General features: G+C 40.6%; 1 protein-coding gene across 1 annotated transcript in view; it reads right to left on the reverse strand.

The window, feature by feature from the left end:
• The window catches only part of LOC126235672 (UDP-glucosyltransferase 2-like), a 77810-nt gene extending 61847 nt beyond the window's left edge, over positions 1-15963 (reverse strand). The window contains exon 1 of the mRNA XM_049944397.1: positions 15848-15963. Coding sequence (XP_049800354.1) covers positions 15848-15887 — 40 coding nt within the window. The 5' untranslated portion in view covers positions 15888-15963. The remainder of the gene's footprint in view (positions 1-15847) is intronic.
• Between the last annotated feature and the right edge of the window lie 7851 nt (positions 15964-23814).

Consider the following 23814-nt stretch of genomic DNA (forward strand, 5'->3'; position numbering starts at 1 on the left):
GAGAGCCAGTCCTGACAAAACTCTACCATCTGGTGAGCAAGATGTATGAGACAGGCGAAATACCCACAGACTTCAAGAAGAATATAATAATTTCAATACCAAAGAATGCAGGTGTTGACAGATGTGAAGATTACCGAACTATCAGTTTAATAAATCACAGCTGCAAAATACTAACGCGAATTATTTACAGACGAATGGAAAAACTGGTAGAAGCGGACCTCGGGGAAGATCAGTTTGGATTCCGTAGAAATGTTGGAACACGTGAGGCAATACTAACCTTACGACTGATCTTAGAAGAAAGATTAAGAAAAGGCAAACGTACATTTCTAGCATTTGTAGACTTAGAGAAAGCTTTTGACAACGTTAACTGGAATACTCTCTTTCAAATTCTGAAGGTGGCAGGGGTAAAATACAGGGAGCGAAAGGCTGTTTACAATTTGTACAGAAAGCAGATGGCAGTTATAAGAGTCAAGGGGCATGAAAGGGAAGCAGTGGTTGGGAAAGGAGTGAGACAGGGTTGTAGCCTCTCCCCGATGTTATTCAATCTGTATATTAAGCAAGCAGTAAAGGAAACAAAAGAAAAATTCGGAGTAGGTATTAAAATTCATGGAGAAGAAATAAAAACTTTGAGGTTCGCCGATGACATTGCAATTCTGTCAGAGACAGCAAAGGACTTGGAAGAGCAGTTGAACGGAATGGACAGTGTCTTGAAAGGAGGATATAAGATGAACATCAACAAAAGCAAAACGAGGATAATGGAATGTAGTCAAATTAAATCGGGTGATGCTGAGGGGATTAGATTAGGAAATGAGACACTTAAAGTAGTAAAGGAGTTTTGCTATTTAGGGAGTAAAATAACTGATGATGGTCGAAGTGGAGAGGATATAAAATGTAGACTGGCAATGGCAAGGAAATAATTTCTGAAGAAGAGAAATTTGTTAACATCGAGTATAGATTTAAGGGTCAGGAAGTCGTTTCTGAAAGTATTTGTATGGAGTGTAGCCATGTATGGAAGTGAAACATGGACGATAACCAGTTTGGACAAGAAGAGAATAGAAGCTTTCGAAATGTGGTGCTACAGAAGAATGCTGAAGATAAGGTGGGTAGATCACGTAACTAATGAGGAGGTATTGAATAGGATTGGGGAGAAGAGAAGTTTGTGGCACAACTTGACTAGAAGAAGGGATCGGTTGGTAGGACATGTTTTGAGGCATCAAGGGATCACAAATTTAGCATTGGAGGGCAGTGTGGAGGGTAAAAATCGTAGAGGGAGACCAAGAGATGAATACACTAAGCAGATTCAGAAGGATGTAGGTTGCAGTAGGTACTGGGAGATGAAGAAGCTTGCACAGGATAGAGTAGCATGGAGAGCTGCATCAAACCAGTCTCAGGACTGAAGACCACAACAACAACGTCTACTGCATGCGTGACACCGAGAAGTGAAAGACAAACAAACAGCTTACACTCAGCGGACATGATTCAGATCTCCCCACTTCGCTTACGGTCGTGACTACAACTCCTGAACACAATCCGAGTGCTACCTGAAGAACCCTAGCAGACCATGTCGTCCCTTCCTCATCTGTAGGCCGACTCCACACTGTGTGCCCGTACCACCCAACGCTGCTGCTCTGTCTCAGCCACAAACAAGTCCCACACTGCATTCGCAGCAAGTCTCTGCAGTATCGATACCCAGAGACGTGTTGACATGGCTGTCTCGCAGCATTTAACTTGAATATGGGTGCCCAAAGAACTGTAACCTAACAGACCTACAAACAGACCAATCTTATCAACAAGAACCACACGTACAAAACGGCGGGAGGAACAACGAAGACCACACTTCACAAGAACTTCGCAACAAAAGAGGGAACACTACAGTAATTTGTCCCATACAGCACCACACTACACGAAGATGGCCATTAACTTGACCAAACTCAAGCTAGGCTTTTATAATCACAATGAAAACGATATAACGTTTTAATTGCTGTTCAACCCCCATTTACAGCCACTTTTCACTACTAGTGAAGTAATAGGGAGATGGTGGGCCGACTAGTTAGGTGATGGCCAATAAAATTTTACCAATAATTCATTAACATTGAGGGTCACCAAATAAACAGCTGGTAAATGCTTAATGTCGAAGCCCTTATGGTTCTCGAGCAATAGCCTTGGAAGGCAACATAAATACATTAAAAATCGATTACAAACATCCTTGACCGTGGAAGAACATATATTTCCGATGGTAACCGGTTTCAGAATGTGACCATCTGTAGACCGTGATGGTAGGCGACGGTGGCGAATGGAGCAACTGTCGCCGCTTCGCGAACGGCAGTATTCTGCAGAACATTAGGAAGTGTATTCCTATTTAATGCCATTTATATAACCATTTAGATAGATAAGTTATTTCTCTGTTTCGTCTGAGCTGCTACGTGCCAATACAGTTATTGCAACTCTTCTTGTGTAGGACTTATGGTGCATAAAGTAATGTGAATTTTGAAAGTTATTGAGCAGTTTGTACGAAAAATTATAGTTGGAATTAAAGTTATGTCATGAAATTTCTATCGAAAGATTATGTCTGCACTGCATGGACCACGTTAGTTAAGTTCCGTTTCGTTAAAATAATTCGATATGAAGTGACACAATGAACAAATCATTATAAAAGAATTTTAATTAGATTGTTAATTATTACTCTTACACTTTGCTGTCATGGAACGGTGATTTACAAGGCGCATTCAGAAAATAGGGTCTGAAATGGAGACCACTGTAGAAACCAGATGGAACTTCGCACAGATGTGCTGGGCAGTCTCTTTAGTGTGTCTGTGGATCGCTTCACGTAGCTCTCTTTCAGTTCAGAGCGCAAAGTGATCACGTACAAATATTTAAAAATAGTGCCTTCTGCCAAATATGTGTATCTGGTGAGATATTTCGCCTGAAGCTATGCAGCCCACATAACATAAATGTAATGTGTTTCTTTCTTCGAGGCAATTTTTAGCCGCATTCTGCAGGGGCAATGAAGACGTTCCAGCAGCGTTTTCGATGGGAAGTGTTTTATTACCCACAATACAGCTTCAATTGACTGCCTCTGTTGTTCATCTCCGCTCACACGAACCGCTGGCTACGAAGACAACGTTTTGGCACAGACAACGAAAGGCAGACCAGCGTAGAGAATTGGCGGAAGGCACAGGTGGTTGCTTTCAACGATGAGGGAATGGAAAGTTTGTACAACGCCATGGCAGATCGCTAAGTCGGACCGGCGACTATTTAGAGAGGTAGCTGGAAGGTGTGGCTAACTGTTTCACTGTGGTTTTCATTTCGTGACCGATCAGACCTTACTTTCCGAACAGCCCTCGTAGATAGTGGGACAGTGAGAAAAGTCTGAGTCTACAATTAGATAAATATCGATGTATTGTTATTGTTCTGAAATAATTGATTGCGTTCAAAAAATCCATTGTCATTTATCTTTACATGAAGTCTGTCACATAATACACTCCTGGAAATTGAAATAAGAACACCGTGAATTCATTGTCCCAGGAAGGGGAAACTTTATTGACACATTCCTGGGGTCAGATACATCACATGATCACACTGACAGAACCACAGGCACATAGACACAGGCAACAGAGCATGCACAATGTCGGCACTAGTACAGTGTATATCCACCTTTCGCAGCAATGCAGGCTGCTATTCTCCCATGGAGACGATCGTAGAGATGCTGGATGTAGTCCTGTGGAACGGCTTGCCATGCCATTTCCACCTGGCGCCTCAGTTGGACCAGCGTTCGTGCTGGACGTGCAGACCGCGTGAGACGACGCTTCATCCAGTCCCAAACATGCTCAATGGGGGACAGATCCGGAGATCTTGCTGGCCAGGGTAGTTGACTTACACCTTCTAGAGCACGTTGGGTGGCACGGGATACATGCGGACGTGCATTGTCCTGTTGGAACAGCACGTTCCCTTGCCGGTCTAGCAATGGTAGAACGATGGGTTCGATGACGGTTTGGATGTACCGTGCACTATTCAGTGTCCCCTCGACGATCACCAGTGGTGTACGGCCAGTGTAGGAGATCGCTCCCCACACCATGATGCCGGGTGTTGGCCCTGTGTGCCTCGGTCGTATGCAGTCCTGATTGTGGCGCTCACCTGCACGGCGCCAAACACGCATACGACCATCATTGGCACCAAGGCAGAAGCGACTCTCATCGCTGAAGACGACACGTCTCCATTCGTCCCTCCATTCACGCCTGTCGCGACACCACTGGAGGCGGGCTGCACGATGTTGGGGCGTGAGCGGAAGACGGCCTAACGGTGTGCGGGACCGTAGCCCAGCTTCATGGAGACGGTTGCGAATGGTCCTCGCCGATACCCCAGGAGCAACAGTGTCCCTAATTTGCTGGGAAGTGGCGGTGCGGTCCCCTACGGCACTGCGTAGGATCCTACGGTCTTGGCGTGCATCCGTGCGTCGCTGCGGTCCGGTCCCAGGTCGACGGGCACGTGCACCTTCCGCCGACCACTGGCGACAACATCGATGTACTGTGGAGACCTCACGCCCCAAGTGTTGAGCAATTCGGCGGTACGTCCACTCGGCCTCCCGCATGCCCACTATACGCCCTCGCTCAAAGTCCGTCAACTGCACATACGGTTCACGTCCACGCTGTCGCGGCATGCTACCAGTGTTAAAGACTGCGATGGAGCTCCGTATGCCACGGCAAACTGGCTGACACTGACGGCGGCGGTGCACAAATGCTGCGCAGCTAGCGCCATTCGACGGCCAACACCGCGGTTCCTGGTGTGTCCGCTGTGCCGTGCGTGTGATCATTGCTTGTACAGCCCTCTCGCAGTGTCCGGAGCAAGTATGGTGGGTCTGACACGCCGGTGTCAATGTGTTCTTTTTTCCATTTCCAGGAGTGTATTTAGTTCTGATGTAAGTAGTCACTGATGTGTAGAAATTAGTGGCTACCAACAGATAAATATAACTGCATCATCATCTGAAACGTAAATTTTGCAACAGATGACTATCATAATATCTGTTGTACGTCAAATGTCACTTCCCAGAAACGAATAACAGATTCAGCGCTTTCTAGTCAATATAAAGTGTTCGTCTGTTTCGTACACAGTCTCAGTGCAGAGTATACTCGTGTTTTATGATGACAAATGGACCCTTTCTGTATTTTCGATGACCTCATTTCTCGTCCTGATAGTATATCGTCTTTGTTGATCTTCTGCTGAATTTTCAATTCTTGGTTCTTGTCTTCTTACTTTTCTGTCTTTTCTTCTCCGTTGACAATTTCGAAAAATCTCCTCTCACATTTTGATATTGCACTGCCACAGTGCTGCTATAATAATTAGCTGGCTACTTCTTCGTTTTCTCTTCTCCACCTTACACCTTCCGACTATTACTACAAATAAAACTCTCTTTTCGAAAATTTACCAGTTATTTCAAAATAAAACGATACGTCTCCTCTGCCCCCTTTTACACCACCAGGTCCCTGTTTGAACTGTTCTTTTTCATTTGTCACTTCTTTCTTAGGAGAAGTTTGTACAGATTATATTTCTCCTAACGGACCAAAGCATTCTCTTTTAATTATTGATTTGCGAACATTTTTGTCGAAACTGCCACTCGTCATTGTCAAACTTGATCCAAAATCAGTGCCTATTTCCACAAATCAAACCAAGTAATACACACAAATTGTAACCTTTGCTTTTGATACAATGGAACTTATGTTTGGAAAGCACCCTGTCCTGTAGCAAGAACAGTTGACGACACTTTAAACGAATGTTTCATAGCTTTACGCACATTTGGTCACTGTCTTGGGATAGTGACTTTGAATAGCAATCAAAACATCCTGGATATCTGTTCGAGTACAGCCGTTTCTTAAATTCTGCTTAAAATAATCAACAATGGCAGCCGATGAGTTACAGAGTAGGGAGTCGCAGTCGCTCCGCCAGCGGCCTAGTTAAAGATGTCAGAGGAGTGGGCAGAGATATGAGGCACCATCTTGCATTGTGGCTGGGCAATAGCCCCCAACAGGCGGAAGAACCAGCAGGATGCAGAAGGTAATAGAAACCACTGCCTTAAAGACACACTCTGTGTACATGTTATTGCACAAGTTTGCTGATTGGTAAATACCAGAATTTACCGGTAAAACCTAACATTTAACATCATGGTGTGGTAGTAGTCCAAAATTTCGTTTTAATGCGTAGATTTCGAACTTTTACCGACAAACATTGGTAGATCTTAGGATTTGCCCACACGAGCTGGTAAAACCGTATTCACTAAAACAATCACTTCTATAATTATTGAAATAGTTTGTATTGGATTTAAAATTACCTTACTTGAATATACTTCCGTTCCAATGAGATTATAATGAACAAAATTCCATGGGAAACCAATGAAAAACGTTATATAAAAATGTTATTAAAAACTACTGCATGGTTTTCTGTTGTAACATTTAGAATCATATGACATTGAAGACTCTTTTTAGCTAAACACTTTTTTAAAAAATCGCACGTTTGAACCCTCGTCCTCCAACGAAAGATAGTTTGACAACCAGTTACCTTGTAATAAATTCTTCTCTTCCTACTTCTACGACGCTGTTAAAATTTTCCGTGCACCGTGCAGATTATTTCCTAGTGTACAATGATATCAATTTGCCACCTTTGAATCGGAGCTGATGAAATTTTTCATCCTGAATATGTGTCACCATTATTGACTTTGTATCAATACGGTACTTTCATTTTCACAGTCAATCCAACTAAAGTTTTTGTAGTTTTGTTACATGGGGCTGATTTCATTTTCTTTGCTTGCAACTGGAGGTCTTCTTTGGAAACCTCTCGGACCCACTTCTCTTTATTAACACTCTTGGAAGTTGTCAACGTCGCGTCACAACTTGCTGGAACCGCACTTTCTACCACAGTTACTTCTTTTCCAGTATTTGATTCCCTGGAATCAATTCACTTGGCCATCATCTTCCCTACTTTATGCTTCAGTCGTTGTAGTGCTTAACACTGTTTCCAGATCTTCATCAGCTTTAACATTTTGTATTAAATCACGTGGAATAAAGAAAATGGCGATGTCCATTTTCATTGGAACAGCAAACATGGCCTCATCTGATTCCTTCACGATGAAACCTGTTGTTCATTGCCTGCAGAAAGCTATACGCTTCAGACTATTTGGAAGCTTTATTTGTTTTCATCCACTTTGATAATATATTTTCAGTGTCTTGATTTGTACTTTCGACTTATCTCTGAGACTGACTGTGGGATACTTAGGGCACCGAAGGTTGTGAAAATATTCGAAAGATGAAGCGATACTTCATAGCGCTTTTCGAATTTAGTGCTTGGAGGATAACAAATTTTGTCAAATGATCCTTGTATACAAATGTGAACTTTGACTTATTTCCTGAGTTTGCCTGCATATAGATTAAGTCAGTTTGGTATCGTGAATTCATTTCTCTGTGATAGGTTTCACTACGGTACCCCTTTCAATTTTTTTTCACATAGTTCAAACAACCTCAGATACGTAACTATTGATTCAACAGTCACGTACTTATGACTCAGTTCCACATTCATCGAAGCCCGGGTGCCCACGGCCCATAGCAACGTGGGTCTCCTGCATTACGTTAAAGATTTCATCAACACAAAAGTAATGACGATTTGCTTCTTTTTCAGCAGACACTGGTGCTATGAGTTTCTTTTTAACTCCGATGATGAACACATCATATCGCTTCAAACGTCTGTATTGACAGTTTTTTTTTTCTTTTTGAAAATGGTTTTTGAATTTTTCACTTCACTTAACAGAATATAATAGTTTTCAAAACTTACAATGAAAATTCTAGTCCTTCTTATTCGCTAATTCACTTAAAAGTTCATAAGATCTGTTACGCATAACATCAGTCATTCTGCTGCAAAGTTCTGCAAAGTTGCACAAATAACAACACCACTAAAACGAGTCGCCAAGATGACCGTACATGCCCGCAACTTACACGACAGAGACTGAAATTACCCAGCGGTCTGAGAACAAAGAATTGCCAGCAAAGAAATATGTCTGAACCTGCACGACGGAGGTCGGTGTCTTCGATCCAGCTTTTAGCAGTTCACATCGGTAAATCCTATGATTACCAACGTCTCTTGGTAATCGTCCGAAATCTGTGCATTTAACAAGAAATTTCGGACTTTCACCTAACCTCTAGGATAAATGTTAGGTTTTATTGCTAAATTCTATTACTTACCAGTCAGCTTATTTTCACAATAACACATCCATTGTGACGGTCTGCCTAGGCAACCATTAATGCTTCGTACGATCCTTTAATGTATGGTGAAACTAGGAGCTTTTAATGATAGCAGTTGTGATACTGTGATTCGTAATCCGTTGTCTGTAGAATTTCGATACATTATACTGAAGAATGAGAAAGAGAACTGTAGATGCGTTAGATGACGATATGTTTGGCTTTCGGAAAAATAAGGGCATTGAACATGACATGACGATGGAAGCAAGACTTAAGAAAATTCAAGACACACTCAAACGACTTCATGACCTGGAAAATGAGTTCGACAATTTAAAATGGTGCAAAATGTTTGAAATTCGGAAAAGAATGAGTGTAAGCTACAATATGTACAAATACCAAGAGGGAACAGTACGAAAAGAAGACCAAGAACGAGGTGACTGGTTTGAAAGGGATGCAAATTTTCGCCCCTTTTGTTCAATCTGCACATCGAAGGAGGAATGATGGTAATAAAAGAATGGTTGAAGACCGTTATTTAAAATCTGGGTGAAAAGATATCAGTGATAATACTCACTGATGACATTGCTCTACTCAGTGTAAGTGAAGAAGATTACATGACGTCTAGAAGGGAATCAACATTTTAATCTGTACAGAATATGGATTGCGAATAAGCCAAATAAAGACGAGAATATTGGAGACTATGCTGGGAAATTTAACATCCAAATGGGGAACATGAAATTGAAGGAATTCTGTTACGTTAGAAGCAAAATAACACAATATGGATGAAGCAAGAAAGACGTGGAGAACAGACTAGCACAGCCTAAAAGGCTCTCCTGGAATATACTGGTGCCATGTAGTATTAAACATCGCCCTTAATTTGAGGGAAGAATTTTCAAGGATGTACGTTTGGAGGAAAAAAGTGTGTGGTATTAAATCATGGACTGTCCGCACTAGCAAAGGAGAGAATCGAAGTGTTTGAGACGTGATGCTAAAGAAGGACGTTGAAAATTACGTGTACTGATACGATAAGCAATCAGGATACTTATTGAAGAACCAGTTAGAGGAGACTTGTGGAAAACATTCACACTAAGATGGGACATTTTTAGAAGTGTCAGGGAATACCTTCCATTGTACTAGGTGGGCCTATAAGAAAAGACTTCGATTAGAATATTTCGAATAGACAATAGAGAATAGAAACCAATCAAGGTACAACTTAACGCACTTTACTCTTAAATGGCACTGAAAATGCCAAATTCTAGAACTGGTTTCCTACATGCCAGGGTAAATTACGTACTCACTGAACTTTAATGTTTCATGTCATCAAGATGGCAGGTAGAGTGAAATTTAAAATTCCAGGGTGGCGCAGGAAGGAAATTTAATAACGTAAGATGTTGAGAAATTAAAAAACGAATAAAGAAGATTCAAGACCACAGAACTCTACCAACTGCGCTTTTAATCCCTCCTCCTCATCTCCTCACGAATTTTCTCATTACTTTAGAGGCCACTAAAACGAGACAGCCAATCACATGACATGGTTTGAAAGGAAAGATGAAGTTAATAACCTAGGATAGGGGCTACGTAGATCAATATAATGTTTGGCTGACTCAGATATCAGTTTCAGAGACGGATTTTTCAGACGTGGTAGCAAAATTGTTTACTTTGGTAATTGTCATCGGCTAGAGCAGAGTATCCGGAACGCTACATCAGTAGTAGCGCTCATGTGTGGTTTGCAATGTTATAGGACACATTTTCGTCTATTTCGAACTATCGAACTATGGTCAGCCACTAACATATAGTTTATTTGTGAAGTGCTAATAAGAGATATGCCATTTTTCAATCCAGAAACAAAGCGGCAGTCAGCTCAATGGAAGCACACAGATTCGCCGCCACCAAAAAAATTTCGGGTAACCGCCAGTGCTGGAAAAATGATGGTGTCTATGTTCTGGGACAGCGAGGGCGTAATCCTTACCCATTGCGTTCCAAAGGGCACTACGGTAACAGGTGCATCCTACGAAAATGTTTTGAAGAACAAATTCCTTCCTGCACTGCAACAAAAACGTCCGGGCAGGGCTGCGCGTGTGCTGTTTCACCAAGACAACGCACCCGCACATCTAGCTAACGTTACGCAACAGTTTATTCGTGACAACAACTTTGAAGTGATTCCTCATGCTCCCTACTCACCTGACCTGGCTCCTAGTGACTTTTGGCTTTTCCCAACAATGAAAGACACTCTCCGTGGCCGCACATTCACCAGCCGTGCTGCTATTGCCTCAGCGATTTTCCAGTGGTCAAAACAGACTCTTAAAGAAGCCTTCGCCGCTGCCATGGAATCATAGCGTCAGTGTTGTGAAACATGTGTACCTCTGCAGGGCGATTACGTCGAGAAGTAACGCCAGTTTCATCGATTTCGGGTGAGTAGTTAATTAGAAAAAAAATCGGAGGCCTTAGAACTTGAATGCACCTCGTAAATGAGTGATTTGATGCAATTAGATTAATTGTTGTATAAGTGAAGGATTATTTATGCGGTAAGGTATCGCATACCATATGGGAAATTAGGACTCTGAAACAATTTTGGGTTACAGTTTGCCAAATAATTCCTCCCAGAGCTCTGCAGGTGTTAATCTTTCATCAATATGGCCAAGAACAAAGGAGCCACAAATCATTACTGTAGTAAGTAGAGCGAGTTAAAATGAGTGTGGTAGCCTTGGAACTGGCGTATACTGAAGAGCAGGTAGTAAATCATATTTTTGGTGGGTTAACACCTGAGAATAGAGACGGAACGGTATTTTATCAGATCAACAAAACGTCCACGCAATTAGAAGTAGTCTGGGAATTCCAGACTGTGGAATTTGTGGATTCACAAAGGTATAGCTGGGAGAGTAAAGATTTCGATGGGGGAAAGAGGGGGTAAGATCATAATAGAAAGGACACCGTGGAAACATTAATTCACGACTGTATACGTCAAAGGCTTCATGTAAAACATTGTTAGAAATTTAGTGAGGCTTTACACGTAAGATGGGAATGTGTGTCAGGGCCGTTTAGTTAGTGTGACTAAGGGTAAAGGTACTCCACATTTTTTTGTACATGTGACACTGAACAATGGGCCAGTGTGCACATTTCTTGATTTAGGCAGTGTGATGTGGCAGTAGATTATAAATACTTCTGGGAACATTAAACGATCAGTAAGTGGAGAAAGTTGTTAGTAGATGTGTTGCAATATGTGAGTGAAGATAGGTAGAGTTTCATTGTTAAACAGAGTTTATAAATCAAACTCGCATTTGGGGATTTTTTGGAAGGTTGACATTAAGGTTATGGAAAATTTAGCCATTAAGTATATTTCGGGGACGAATTCTGTTGCTAATTCTGAGGGACTGATATTCAGTTGGGCTGGGTAACTGTTTTATTTTAAATTGAAGTCAAAAGTAGAATTTCAGTTTTGCTGGCATGGGCCAGTATTGTGTTGGGGTGTAGAATAAACCCACTAAGAAAGCAGGTACAATGGGGGAGTTATACATTAGGTGAACAGTTAGTTCCTCTAGATGAATTTCTGTAAACAAATGTCGAAGCCATGAATGCTGAATTCCTGGATGTCTTAACTGATGAACTGGGAGTTGCTGGATTGCTGAAATACCGTATTGAACTAACTGTTCAGGGTCTGGTTAAGACGCCACGCTGCAGATTTTCACCACCGAAGATAAAGATAGTAAGGGAATGCGTGTAAGAGCAGTTAGTGATTTGGCACCTAAGTCTTCTTACGCTTCTCCAGTGTTATTGGTTCCTAAATCTAACGGCATATACTGCAAGGTAGCGGACTACTGTGAATTATAGGTAAAGGTACCATTGAGATCAGCGCTGCTGCTGGATTTGTATTAGTGTTCATAACTGAATGCAATGTATTTGAGTTTAACTATGTCCTCTTTGGATTGGATACTGGCGTCACTATCCTTTGTAGCAAATGTATGCCATATTTCTTGATATAAGTTTAGGTACATGTACCATTGTGTTAATGTCCGCCCCCGGTAGCTGAGTGGTCAGCGCGACAGGCTGTCAATCTTAAGGGCCCAGGTTCGATTCCCGGCTGGGTCGGAGATTTTCTCCGCTCAGGGACTGGGTGTTGTGCTGTCCTAATCATCATTTCATCCCCATCGACGCGCAAGTCGCCGCAGTGGCGTCAAATCGAAAGACTTGCACCAGGCGAGCGGTCTACCCGACGGGAGGCCCTCGTCACACGCCATTATTTATTTATTGTGTTAATGATTTGGTGGTGTATAGAAGCTCGATTCAGGAAAATATACAGCATCTGCATTGGATTCTGGAGCGATTAAAAAAAAGCAAGCCTCAAGCCTAACCCACAGAAAGTTCTTTCAATACATTCCTCTATCAAGTTTCTAGGCCACATAGTTAAGGTGAAAGGATTCAGACTGATATCAAAAGAATGGGCGCCACCATTCACTTCCCAACCCTACAGAATGCCAAACACGTTTTCAGGTTTATTGGCATGGTCAACATGACTGAGACGTTCATTAGCAATTTTATGAGGAAGGCAGTTCAGCTTAACGAGTAATGTGGAAAAGGATGTGAATTTCTTTGGAGAGCTCTGCTGGATGTTTCATTTTTTACACTGAAGTCCGTTCCAGTGTTACCCCTATTGTCCATTTCATTGCAGATTCATTTCTAGATGGATGTGTTGGCTCTAGGAATAGGAGTTCTTTTGTTACGAGAGCAAGAAGGGATTTAGAAGGTGGCTGTTTATGACTCAAGGGGATTAAATGAAGTAGAGAAAGGTATCTGATGCATTAGTTGGAAGTGTGAGCAGTTTTGCTGGGTATGGAGAAGTTCATCCTAGAGAACAAAAACCAAGATCTCAGTTTTGTGTCAGCCAGGACACGGAAAACTGGTCATATTGCCAGATGAGCAATCGGAATCCTCATCTTTAAATTCCGGGTTACGTGATACAAGGGGCTCAGAGGAAGTCGTTGCAGATGGGTTGAGTCGTTTGTTTTACTGCTGTGAAAAAACTAAGAGAATGATTAGCATGGTGGTGGTGAATCTCAGTCTCATTCAGGTTCCTTGTATATTTCACAACATTAGAGAATTCCAAAATCAGGATGGATGCGTTCGTCAAATTAAGCAGAGGCTTCAGAAAGCTGAAACTATAAAACCCCATGTTTTGTGCGGAAGGAAATACGTTGTAAGTCATGTGCAGGTAATGAGTTTAACATAGTGTTTCCTCAGGAAATGGTTACACTGTTGCTCCTGATTAGGATGAATTACCTGTACTGATGATGTCTAGGGGTGTTAAGACACATGAGAATATCTGGCAGCAGTTTGCTTGCTCATGTATGGAGAAGGAAATTCGTAAAGGAATGGGAATTCGTAAAGGAATGTAAATTTGTAATGTGTGTACTATTACTAAACTTGGGTGGGGTTACAAAGCGTAATAGGACTAGTTCCGCTATCTTAGATTTCTTAAATGTTTTCGATTGTTTTAGATTCCTGCCACCTTGCTTTTTTAGGTCCACCCCCCCCCCCCCCAAATCCATGCAGGATTTTTAAACATTCACCCATCCCTCATCTTGATGTCATGTGTTCAAAGACAGTTTTGATATAATAGCCCTTGGTATGTAGGCCACCACGCACGTAGTTGCTCTTTTCAAGGTCATTTATGTGCAAAGCAGATCTGTTAGTACTTCGATCTACTACTCAAGATGTTCCTACCACCTTGCTTTTTTTTAAATTTCCCCCCTGATGCTATGTGGAGTTTTTAAATATCGCTCCATCCGCCATCTTGATGTCATGTGTTCGAAGGTAGTGATGAGGTAATTGCCCCTGGCATGTAGGCAACCACACACACGCTTGCTCTTTTCAAGGTCATATACGTGGAAAGTGGATCTGCTAGTACTTCGATATACTGCTAGTGGTGTTGAGTGCTAAGAGCTAGTATGAGATGAAGAGTGGCGCAGGAGAGCGAAATTCGTGGAAGTTTGCATAAACCAGTCAGAAAACTATTTGTAAGAAACATTTCTGTCCTATTAAATCCTGTCGTTCATTATGGCAGCTTATCTCCTTATACAGCAGTCAAACGAAGGAGGTTCAAATAAATTTCATCGACCCATATTGTTTCACTAATTACTCTGTTTAACACTCTGAGTACTTCCTCTAGGGCTGGTAAGAAAGTTTAATGATGTGGTAACTCATTGCCCATTTTGTCTTTCAGTTTTTAATTCAGCACTATCTTAAGTAAGTTAGTTTACGATGAACCAATACCACGTACATCATACGCTCTTGACACATATTTCATTTGCTGTATGATTCCCAGAAAAAGTTGTTATTCCAACTCATTGCTATAATCCATAATACAGTTGCTACTTGCAACTGTATCACTGTGCAGTATCTGCTTACTTTACATTCTACTTTACATTCTATTATATTCTATCTATATGTTTTATACCAACAAACATCACTTTCTGAAGTCGAAGCTCATGTTTGATCTTCCAGATTTATTTTTAGGGAGGAACGCCCTCTTTATTTGTGCTAGTCTCTTCTTGTTTCCTTCTTGCTTCGTCTGTCATGTATCTTTCTTCCAAAGTAACTTCAAGCCACTTCTTCTACTACAATGTAATTAATTGTGATCTGCTCCAGTACCCCCTAAAGTTCAGCACTGTTCCAAATTTCATTCCTAAATCGAACTTTGTAGCCATATAAACCGTGTACACAACACAAAAAGAAGCGACAGTTGGGGAACATATGCACTCAGAAACAAATAACAGCCGACTAAGTCATAGCATTAGATTAACTTTACACGCATCATTCTCTGACATATGTTCTTTCGGAACGGAATACCTTCGAAACAAACTTTAGATCCTCGGGTTCATTGCCTTAGGATTGTCTACACGCATTATTCAGTATGCGTGGAATATATTATTCAAATTTGCATAGCAAACTGGCAAGCCGTTGGAATGTGTCAGCCTTTAAGGAATATTATTCCACTATAGGTACCCAAGGTCTGATAATACTTCGTTAGCGTGTTTTCCGTTATATATGCAACATCGCAAACAAGTCATCGACTCCTCACATGTTTAACCTGTGGAAGTCCACCGTTCTAGAGGACGAGAGTTCTTCCTGCAGGGGTGGTAAGAAACTTTTGATTATCCTTACATTCAGAATATGAAATACTTTTCTGAACAGCTAACGGAAGACTGAAAATTATGTTTTCTATAAAGATATTTATTTTAAAACAGTTTAATTTTATTGCATCATAGCAATTATATTCCATAATATCTGAAACGTCAACCGAATAAAACTACAGGAACCGGAAGAAACTGCGAATTCATGTAGTTATTTAATCGGAATTGAGGTCTTTTTAAATGATTTTATAATTCGAGTTCAATTTATTTTTGAACCAATTGTTTCGAGTAGTACATAAATATATAAGAACTATGAGTACTACGTAGATAAATAAGTTCTTAGTACCGCTAGTCCGTCGTTTTTTAGGCACACTTCAAGTCAACATAACCTAAATGGAAATGTCTTCTGCGGTTTTACTCACTCCTATTTTTTCTCCTCTATATCTCACAGAAGGACGAGAAGCTATTCGTTGTTGAAGTTTCATTCTAATGCTTGGTACTTACTGTTCATTGTGTCTGGTAATGGCCGGTGAAGTGCTGCCATGCTAGAACGGAAGACGATCACACTTCAGCACGGAAGATTCTGTCGCAACCCGTAAGCCTTTGACGACGGCAGGACGACACACTGTGCGTGCCGGATACGGAGCCGCACCGCGTTTATTGATAAGTGTTATCTGCACTCCTCCAGCAGACGCCATATTTCACAACCTTGTGAAGTCAACATAATTCCCTGATAAGGCAGGGACAGAACGACTGACGCTAAGGAGGCGTGTGATACTGTGGTGAAAATGAAGGACACGAACTTTGTAGCCACATTAGTCAGAAGCCATAGCCATAGTGTTTGGTAATTTATTTTATTTTTATTTTTATTTTTATTTATTTATTTTTTATTTTTTTTTTTTTGTCATCAGTCTTCTGACTGGTTTAACGCAGCCACCCACTAATTCCTCTCCTGTGCCAAACTTTTCATTTCAGAGTATCAGTTACCACCACTATTATCCGCTGGTACATTTTATTCTCTATCTTCCTTCATTGCTTTTACCCTCTATAGTTCCCTGTAGAACCGTGGAAGTTACTCCCTGATATCTTAACAGATGTCCTTTCGTATCGTCCCTTCTTCTTGTCAGTGTTTTTTTTTTCCATACATTCCTTTCCTCTACGATTCTTCGGAGAACCTCCTTGTTCTTTACGTTATCAGTCCACCTAATTTTCAACATTATTCTGTACTTTCGATTCTCTGCTCTTCTGTCTTTTCACCAGTCCATGTTTCACTACCTTGCAATGCTATGCTTCAAACGAAAAATTCTGAGAAATTTCTTCCCCAAACTGAGGCCTGTATTCGACACTAGTTGACGTCTCTGGGCCAGGAATACTGTTTTTGCCACAGCTTTTCTGTTTTTTTATGTCCTGTTTGCTCTGTCATCATGGATTATTCTGGTGCACAGGTAGCACAGTTCCTTAACTTCGTCTACTTTGTGATCCCCAGTGCTGATGCTATGTTTCTCTCTGTTCTCATTTCCGGTACTTTTCATCACTTTTGTCTTTCTTCGACGTAATGTCAGTCCATATTGTGTATTCAGTCACTCTTCATTCAGTTCAACAGATCCTGTAATTCTTCTTCACGTTCACAAAGGATAGCAATGTCATCAGCGAATCTTGTAATTGATATCCTTTCACCTTGAATTTTAGTCCCGCTCTTAAACGTTTCTTTTATTTCCGTCATTGCTCCTTGGAGATATCCACCAACTACCAATTCCATTCGGTGATGGTATCTGCACGTTGAAACTTCAGGATTCTTCTGCAAGGGGAATCAGAGAATGGGCCGGCAGTGAGTGAAGAAACGTTTCACCAGACATGGGCGACGTTCGCACGTGAGGCACAAAAGTCGACCAATATAGCAACGTAGAGCTGAAGATACCACAGTCGACCGTTTTAAAGGTCGTGAGGAAACGACTTAATCATCATTTTCGTGAATTCTTAAACAGGGAACTGAGAAAAAGATGGGTCGGTCGTGCAGGAGTTGATGATAAGCTATTCGTGTCATGGCCTCCACACTCTTCCGATCCAACACTATGCGATTTTTTTACGCCTCCTCTACCAACAAACCCTCCAGAGCTGGGAGATTACATGAACAGTCCTTTTGAACAGATTGATAACACACAGAGCCGAACGGGGGAAGAACTTGACTACAGATATCTGACGAATCAGTGACGGGGGGGGGGCTCACATATTGAACACTTGTAATATCTCAAAAATACTTTCTGATTTTTTTCAATGTGTGCGCAAAGACCTGACGATGTGTCAATTTAACTATAGCAAATCTGTGTAATGACTTCAGTTGTTTAGAATAACCTTGTAAGATTGAAACAAGTGCGTAAATACGCCATTAATGTCAATTTACATGTTCGCCGATCTTTCTGTGTTCCAAACAACAACAGTTAACCCATTCAGTCGATATTACTTAGCAGCTTACTTACACGAACCGCTTGCTTCTCTTATCAGGTCGAGTGATTTTAATGAAAACATCTCCATAGGATGTTAAGGTACTCTATATTTAAAGATACACAGCGTTCTATATTGGAGGAAGCGCCAAATGTGAAACACATATTTTGCTTATGAATACACAATTTAATCTCTTGAACCGTGACTAATAACAGTGTTGAGGGCTACTGCGCGTGCTCCAGCAGACAACAATAGAACCAACCCACAAAGTTCAGACAGATTTGTGTATACATTTATTTTACTTAAGGAACGCATAGGCTGATGAAGGAAGTGCAATACGTGCATTCTGTAGTCGGACAAATTCGAATGTAATGTGTGCTACTGACGGCTTTTCTGTTGTATAAAAGCAGTCTTTGCATTTTGTGGATTGTCTTTCAACGCATTTCAGGGAAACGCGTAATGCAAAGCATTAGGATTTAGCTTTTTAACTGTTCCGTTACATATGGTGTAAAATACCTAGTTGAAAGTGTACACGTTAAAATTGAGTTTCAAAACCATCCACATCAAGAGCGTACCCAGGAAATCAGTTTTGCAGATAATGGCTAAGTACACTAAATAACACAATTAACGGATCACTTTCTCGAAAGGCCGTAATTATCTCTCATCATGAGGTATAAGTTTGAATTTTGATTCAAAGGTGGCTACGACGTTTCTCATGCGACGTCACCATCGGGCTTGGGGAACACATCAAACAGCCTGGTGTCAGGACTTTCGAAAAGAAGGGCAGCACCCTGAAGTTCACGTGCAGCGTAAGGTGGGTTCGTGGTGTCACACTGAGATGCGTCTGAAGGTGACTTTTGTACGTTTTTCCTGAATATCTCGAAAACAGTGGCGCAACCGAAAACATATGCCAGTACAAAATTTAATGAAATTAAATTTCCTAAAATTAGGTGCCGCTCATTTTCTCTGTAGGACTAGGAGTTTGCGCGTAGCGAGCGAAAGAATATGAACAACCTACGCGTTGTTTCTGAAGGCCAGATGTAACATTACAAGGTACATAAAAGGACATTGTCAGGGCAGCTAAACCAGCCTATACATACATGTATACTGCGTGGTCCATTGATAGTGACCGGGCCAAATATCTCACGAAGTAAGCATCAAATGAAAAAACTACAAAGAACGAAACTCGTCTAGCTTGGAGGGGAAACCAGATGGCGCTATGTTTGGCCCGCTAGATGGCGCTGTCATAGGTCAAACGGATATCAACTGCGTTTTTTTTAAAATGGGAACCCTCATTTTTTATTACATACTCGTGTAGTACGTAAAGAAATAAGAATGTTTTAGTTGGACCACTTTTTTCGCTTTGTGATATATGGCGCTGTAATTGTCACAAACGTATAAGTACGTGGTATCACATAACATTCCGCCAGTGCGGACGGTATTTGCTTCGTGATACATTACCCGTGTTAAAATGGACCGTTTACCAATTGCGGAAAAGGTCGATATCGTGTTGATGTATCGCTATTGTGATCAAAATGCCGAACGGGCGTGTGCTATGTATGCTGCTCCGTATCCTGGACCACATCATCCAAGTGTCCGGACCTGTTCTCCGGATAGTTACGTTATTTAAGGAAACAGGAAGTCTTCAGCATCATGTGAAACGTCAACCACGATCTGCAACAAATGATGATGCCCAAGTAGGTGTTTTAGCTGCTATCACCGCGAATCCGCACATCAGTAGCAGACAATTTGCGCGAGAATCGGGAATCTCAAAAACGCCCGGTGTTGATAATGCTACATCAACATCGATTGCACACGTACCATATTTCTGTGCACCCGGAACTGCATTACGACGACTTTGAACGTCGTGTACAGTTCTACCACTGGGCATGAGAGAAATTAAGGGACGATGACAGTTTTTTTGACGCGTTCTATTTAGCGACGAAGCGTCATTCACCAACAGCGGTAACGTAAACCGGAATAATATACACTATCGGGCAACGGAAAATCCACGATGGCTGCCACAAGTGGAACATCACCGACCTTGCAGGGTTAATGTATGGTGCGGCATTATGGTAGGAAGGATAATTGGCCCCCATTTTATCGATGGCAATCTAAATCGTACAAAATTATGCTGATTTCCTACGTAATGCTATACCGATGTTACTACAAGATGTTTCACTGCATGACAGAATGGCGATGTACTTACAACATGTTGGATGTCCGGCACATAGCTCGCGTGCTGTTGAAGCGGTATTGAATAGCATATTTCATGACAGGTGGATTGGTAGTCGAAGCACCATACCATGGCCCGCACATTCACCGGGTCTGACGTTCCCAGATTGCTTTCTGTGGGGAAAGCTGAAGGATATTTGCTATCGTGATCCACCGAGAACGCCTGACAAGATGCGTCAGCGCATTGTCAATGCATGTGCGAACAATACGGAAGGCGAACTACCCGTTGTTCAGAGGAATGTCGTTACACGTATTGCCAAATGACGGACATCATTTTGAGCATTTATTGCATTAATGTGATATTTACAGGTAATCACGCTGTAACAGTTTGCGATCTCAGACATGATAAGTTCACAAAGGTACATGAATCACATTGGAACAACCGGAATATAGTGTTCAAACGTACCTACGTTTTTTATTTTAATCTAAAGACCTACCTGTTACCAACTGTTCGTCTAAAATTGTGAGCCACATGTTTGTGACCATGAAACATGTATGTATTCATTACCAGCGATGGCGAGGCATGACAGAATCTCTGACCAGAGAGTTATTTATCGTGACTAGTCTGCGCTTGACCGCGCGAGTGTTCAGTTGCGAGTTGTACTCTGTCTGTAGCAGAAGTCGGATACGGTAGTGTGTGGCGAGTCGGCAGAGGGAGTAGACAGTTGGATAGTTGTACTCAGTCAGTGCTAGTGTGTAGCGAGTCGGCATGGATCCGCGGTGTGCTCTGCCCACGAGTCTGGTCAGGAATGTGGTGGACGATATGTATATTATTGTAGAAGGTAATGAAGCAGCATTGCCCTCAGCTAATAACGTATGCTAATTGTAATTAATTTGTTCAAAATGATGCCCCAATAATAACTTTTTATAAAGTAACTCATTTAAAGAAAAAGATTCATTTTAAGCTAAATAATATTTCCTATGCATTCACTCCAAGAATCAAAATTAAATATAAGCCAGCATTGCACGAAGCTATGCCGAAAGATAAGAGCAGATATAGATGCAGTTTACTGAGGTAAGAATTTTGGTTTCTGTGTTCAGGTTTAATTATTTCACAGGGCCGAAGGTCAGCGCTGCTGAGCTTATAAAATTTATCAGGTTTAATTATTGCTGTTGAGATGTTACATTCAGTTCATAGATCATTATTTAATTAATATTATTGTGGGTTTAATGATCAATCATCTTAACGTTAATTTTGTGGGGAGTTTACATTTGGGCCATTATTATTCTTTAATTTTGCAAGGAGGTTACGCTTGGCTCATTTTATTATTTTTCACTTTTGTGGGAAGACAACATTTGGCACATTTTTATAATCCTCAGAAATATTAGAATGTCAATGAAAATGAACAGTGTAATCAGAATGCGTCGGAGTTATTTAATTCCGAGATAGTGACTACCAGTGCACATCGATTGGCAAACCTTTTCAAGAATCACAGAATATCCAAATGGATACACAAAACGTGACAAATGCACATACACCATCACACAGCAAAGAGAATACAACAACTACTTTTGGTATGGATCAAATTATGGCAATATTGCTACAGCTTAAGAACGAATTTGATTTGATCCATTATAAATGGTTTCTGAAAGCCTGCGACTGTAGATACAATAGGTTTGTTTATAAATAAATAAATAAATCTTCTGCTACCAGTCACGATTTTTTCTTTATTTTGCTATTCGCACGACGCGTTTCGAGAAATAATTCTCATTTTCAAGTGCGATTTTTTTTTATGTGTGTTAAGCCATTTTTTTTGATGTTGTCAGTGTGTGTGAGTCTGCTTCATTTTGTTGACTTTTACTGTAATACATAAGAAACCATTTATAATGGATCAAATCAAATTATTAGTGCCAAGCCAGGCAATGAAAGCTATATATAAATACAAAAACCTCAAAATGAAAGTACTAAAAACAATTGCACACATAAGATTCAACAAGCACTGTCAACAACTAGGCATAATTCCGAAATATATAAAGGTGAAAATATGTTCTAGCAGCGGCATAGCAAAACTTATAAAACACAAAGCAGAAAAACTCTGGCTGAAAACCGAAATAAGGCATTTACATAAGAAAAAGGATTTACTAAACAGAAAGCTACTCAACATGCAGATAGAAGCAGCAAACAACATGGAACCTACAGTTTATGACAGCATTTGCAGGCATATCCAGGACATAGTCGACAAGGAGTACTTGACCATTTGCAACACACATAACAAGAAACTACAGACCTTGACATCCAAACAAGACAAGAGATCCAACCTTGAGATAACTGACAAAAGCAAACACACATTTTACAGTAGAGTGGTGAACAACACTGACATAAAGTTCAACCAAAGAGAAAACGATCTACACTAAAAAGGACTAAAATACGATGTAAAACCTAACCTCAACAAAGATACACTGAAACAGGTTATAGCTGCAACAAAAAGTGCAGCAGATGCTGCAAAATTAAATTCAAATACAAAAGCAGCAATAGGTCACAAAATAAGCAAACTTCTTGAGAAAGAATTGAATAAAGAGAAGTTTAGATCTAAATATACAATAAATGATTCAAAACTTTAAAATCTATAAATAATAAACTGGAAAGCAACCAATCCATAGTTGTAAAGTCAGACAAAAGTAATACATTAGTTTTGATGAAAGAAGAAGAATACATAGACAAAACAAATGAATTTTTTGCTGCTAATAACATTCAGCACATTAAAAAAGACCCAACCAAACAATTCCAAAGTAAAATTAAGGAACAATTAAAGAACACACATTTTCTGTTGACAGAAACTGAAAAGAAATACCTTACATGTATGAATCCAAAAGCACCACGCCTAAGAGCACAGCCAAAAATACACAAAAATGGAAACCCGATACGTCCTGTGGTTAACTCTCTATAAACAGCCCAGCATACAAACTGTCACAAAATCTAAATAACATACTGGTGAAAAATTATACATATGGAACAACACATTCCATAAAAAACAGCATGATTCTAGCCAAAGAACTAAGAACCAGAAAGCTCCCCCAACATGCACAGTTTATATCACTTGACATCACCAACCTTTATTCAAACATACCCATACAAGAAGCTCTAACAGTAATACAAAAGAACCTTATGCAACACAAGAAACTTTCATACACAGAGATTGTCGAATTTATGGAACTCCTTCAGCTAACCCTAAGTTACAACTACTTTACCTTTAAAGACAACATTTATAAGCAACCAGATGGCCTAGCAATGGGGTCATGTATATCCGGTACCATAGCTGACATATACATAAATCACTTAGAACAAAAATTATTTGACAGCCAAGAACCTTGCCTAAAGAAAATAGAATTTTATAGGAGATATGTAGATGACACACTACTGTTAGTGAAAGGAGATACCAAAGACATCACAGACATTCTTAATCATTTCAATAATCTAAATGAGAAAATCAAATTTACAGTGGAACATGAGCAAAATAAAAGTATCAACTTTCTGGACCTAAATATTACAAGACACAACAACACATGCACGTTCAAAATTTATAGGAAAAACACAATGACTGACACCACAATCCCTGCAACCTCATGTCACCCAAATATCCATAAACAGGCAGCATACAGGTCAATGCTACATAGGGCAACTAAAATACCATTGAACCAAGAAAATATGCAACAAGAAATAAACACAGTGAAGAAGATTGCAGTTGCCAATGGTTACAATGCTTCCATGGTTGACACAATCTTAGACAAAGTGAAGAGAAACCCAGGTACAAACTGCACCACAGAAGAAAAAGAGAAAAACAAATATATATCTA

The sequence above is a fragment of the Schistocerca nitens genome, chromosome 2 (genome assembly GCF_023898315.1).
Source record: "Schistocerca nitens isolate TAMUIC-IGC-003100 chromosome 2, iqSchNite1.1, whole genome shotgun sequence".
In the NCBI taxonomy this organism is placed as follows: Eukaryota; Metazoa; Arthropoda; class Insecta; order Orthoptera; family Acrididae; genus Schistocerca; species Schistocerca nitens.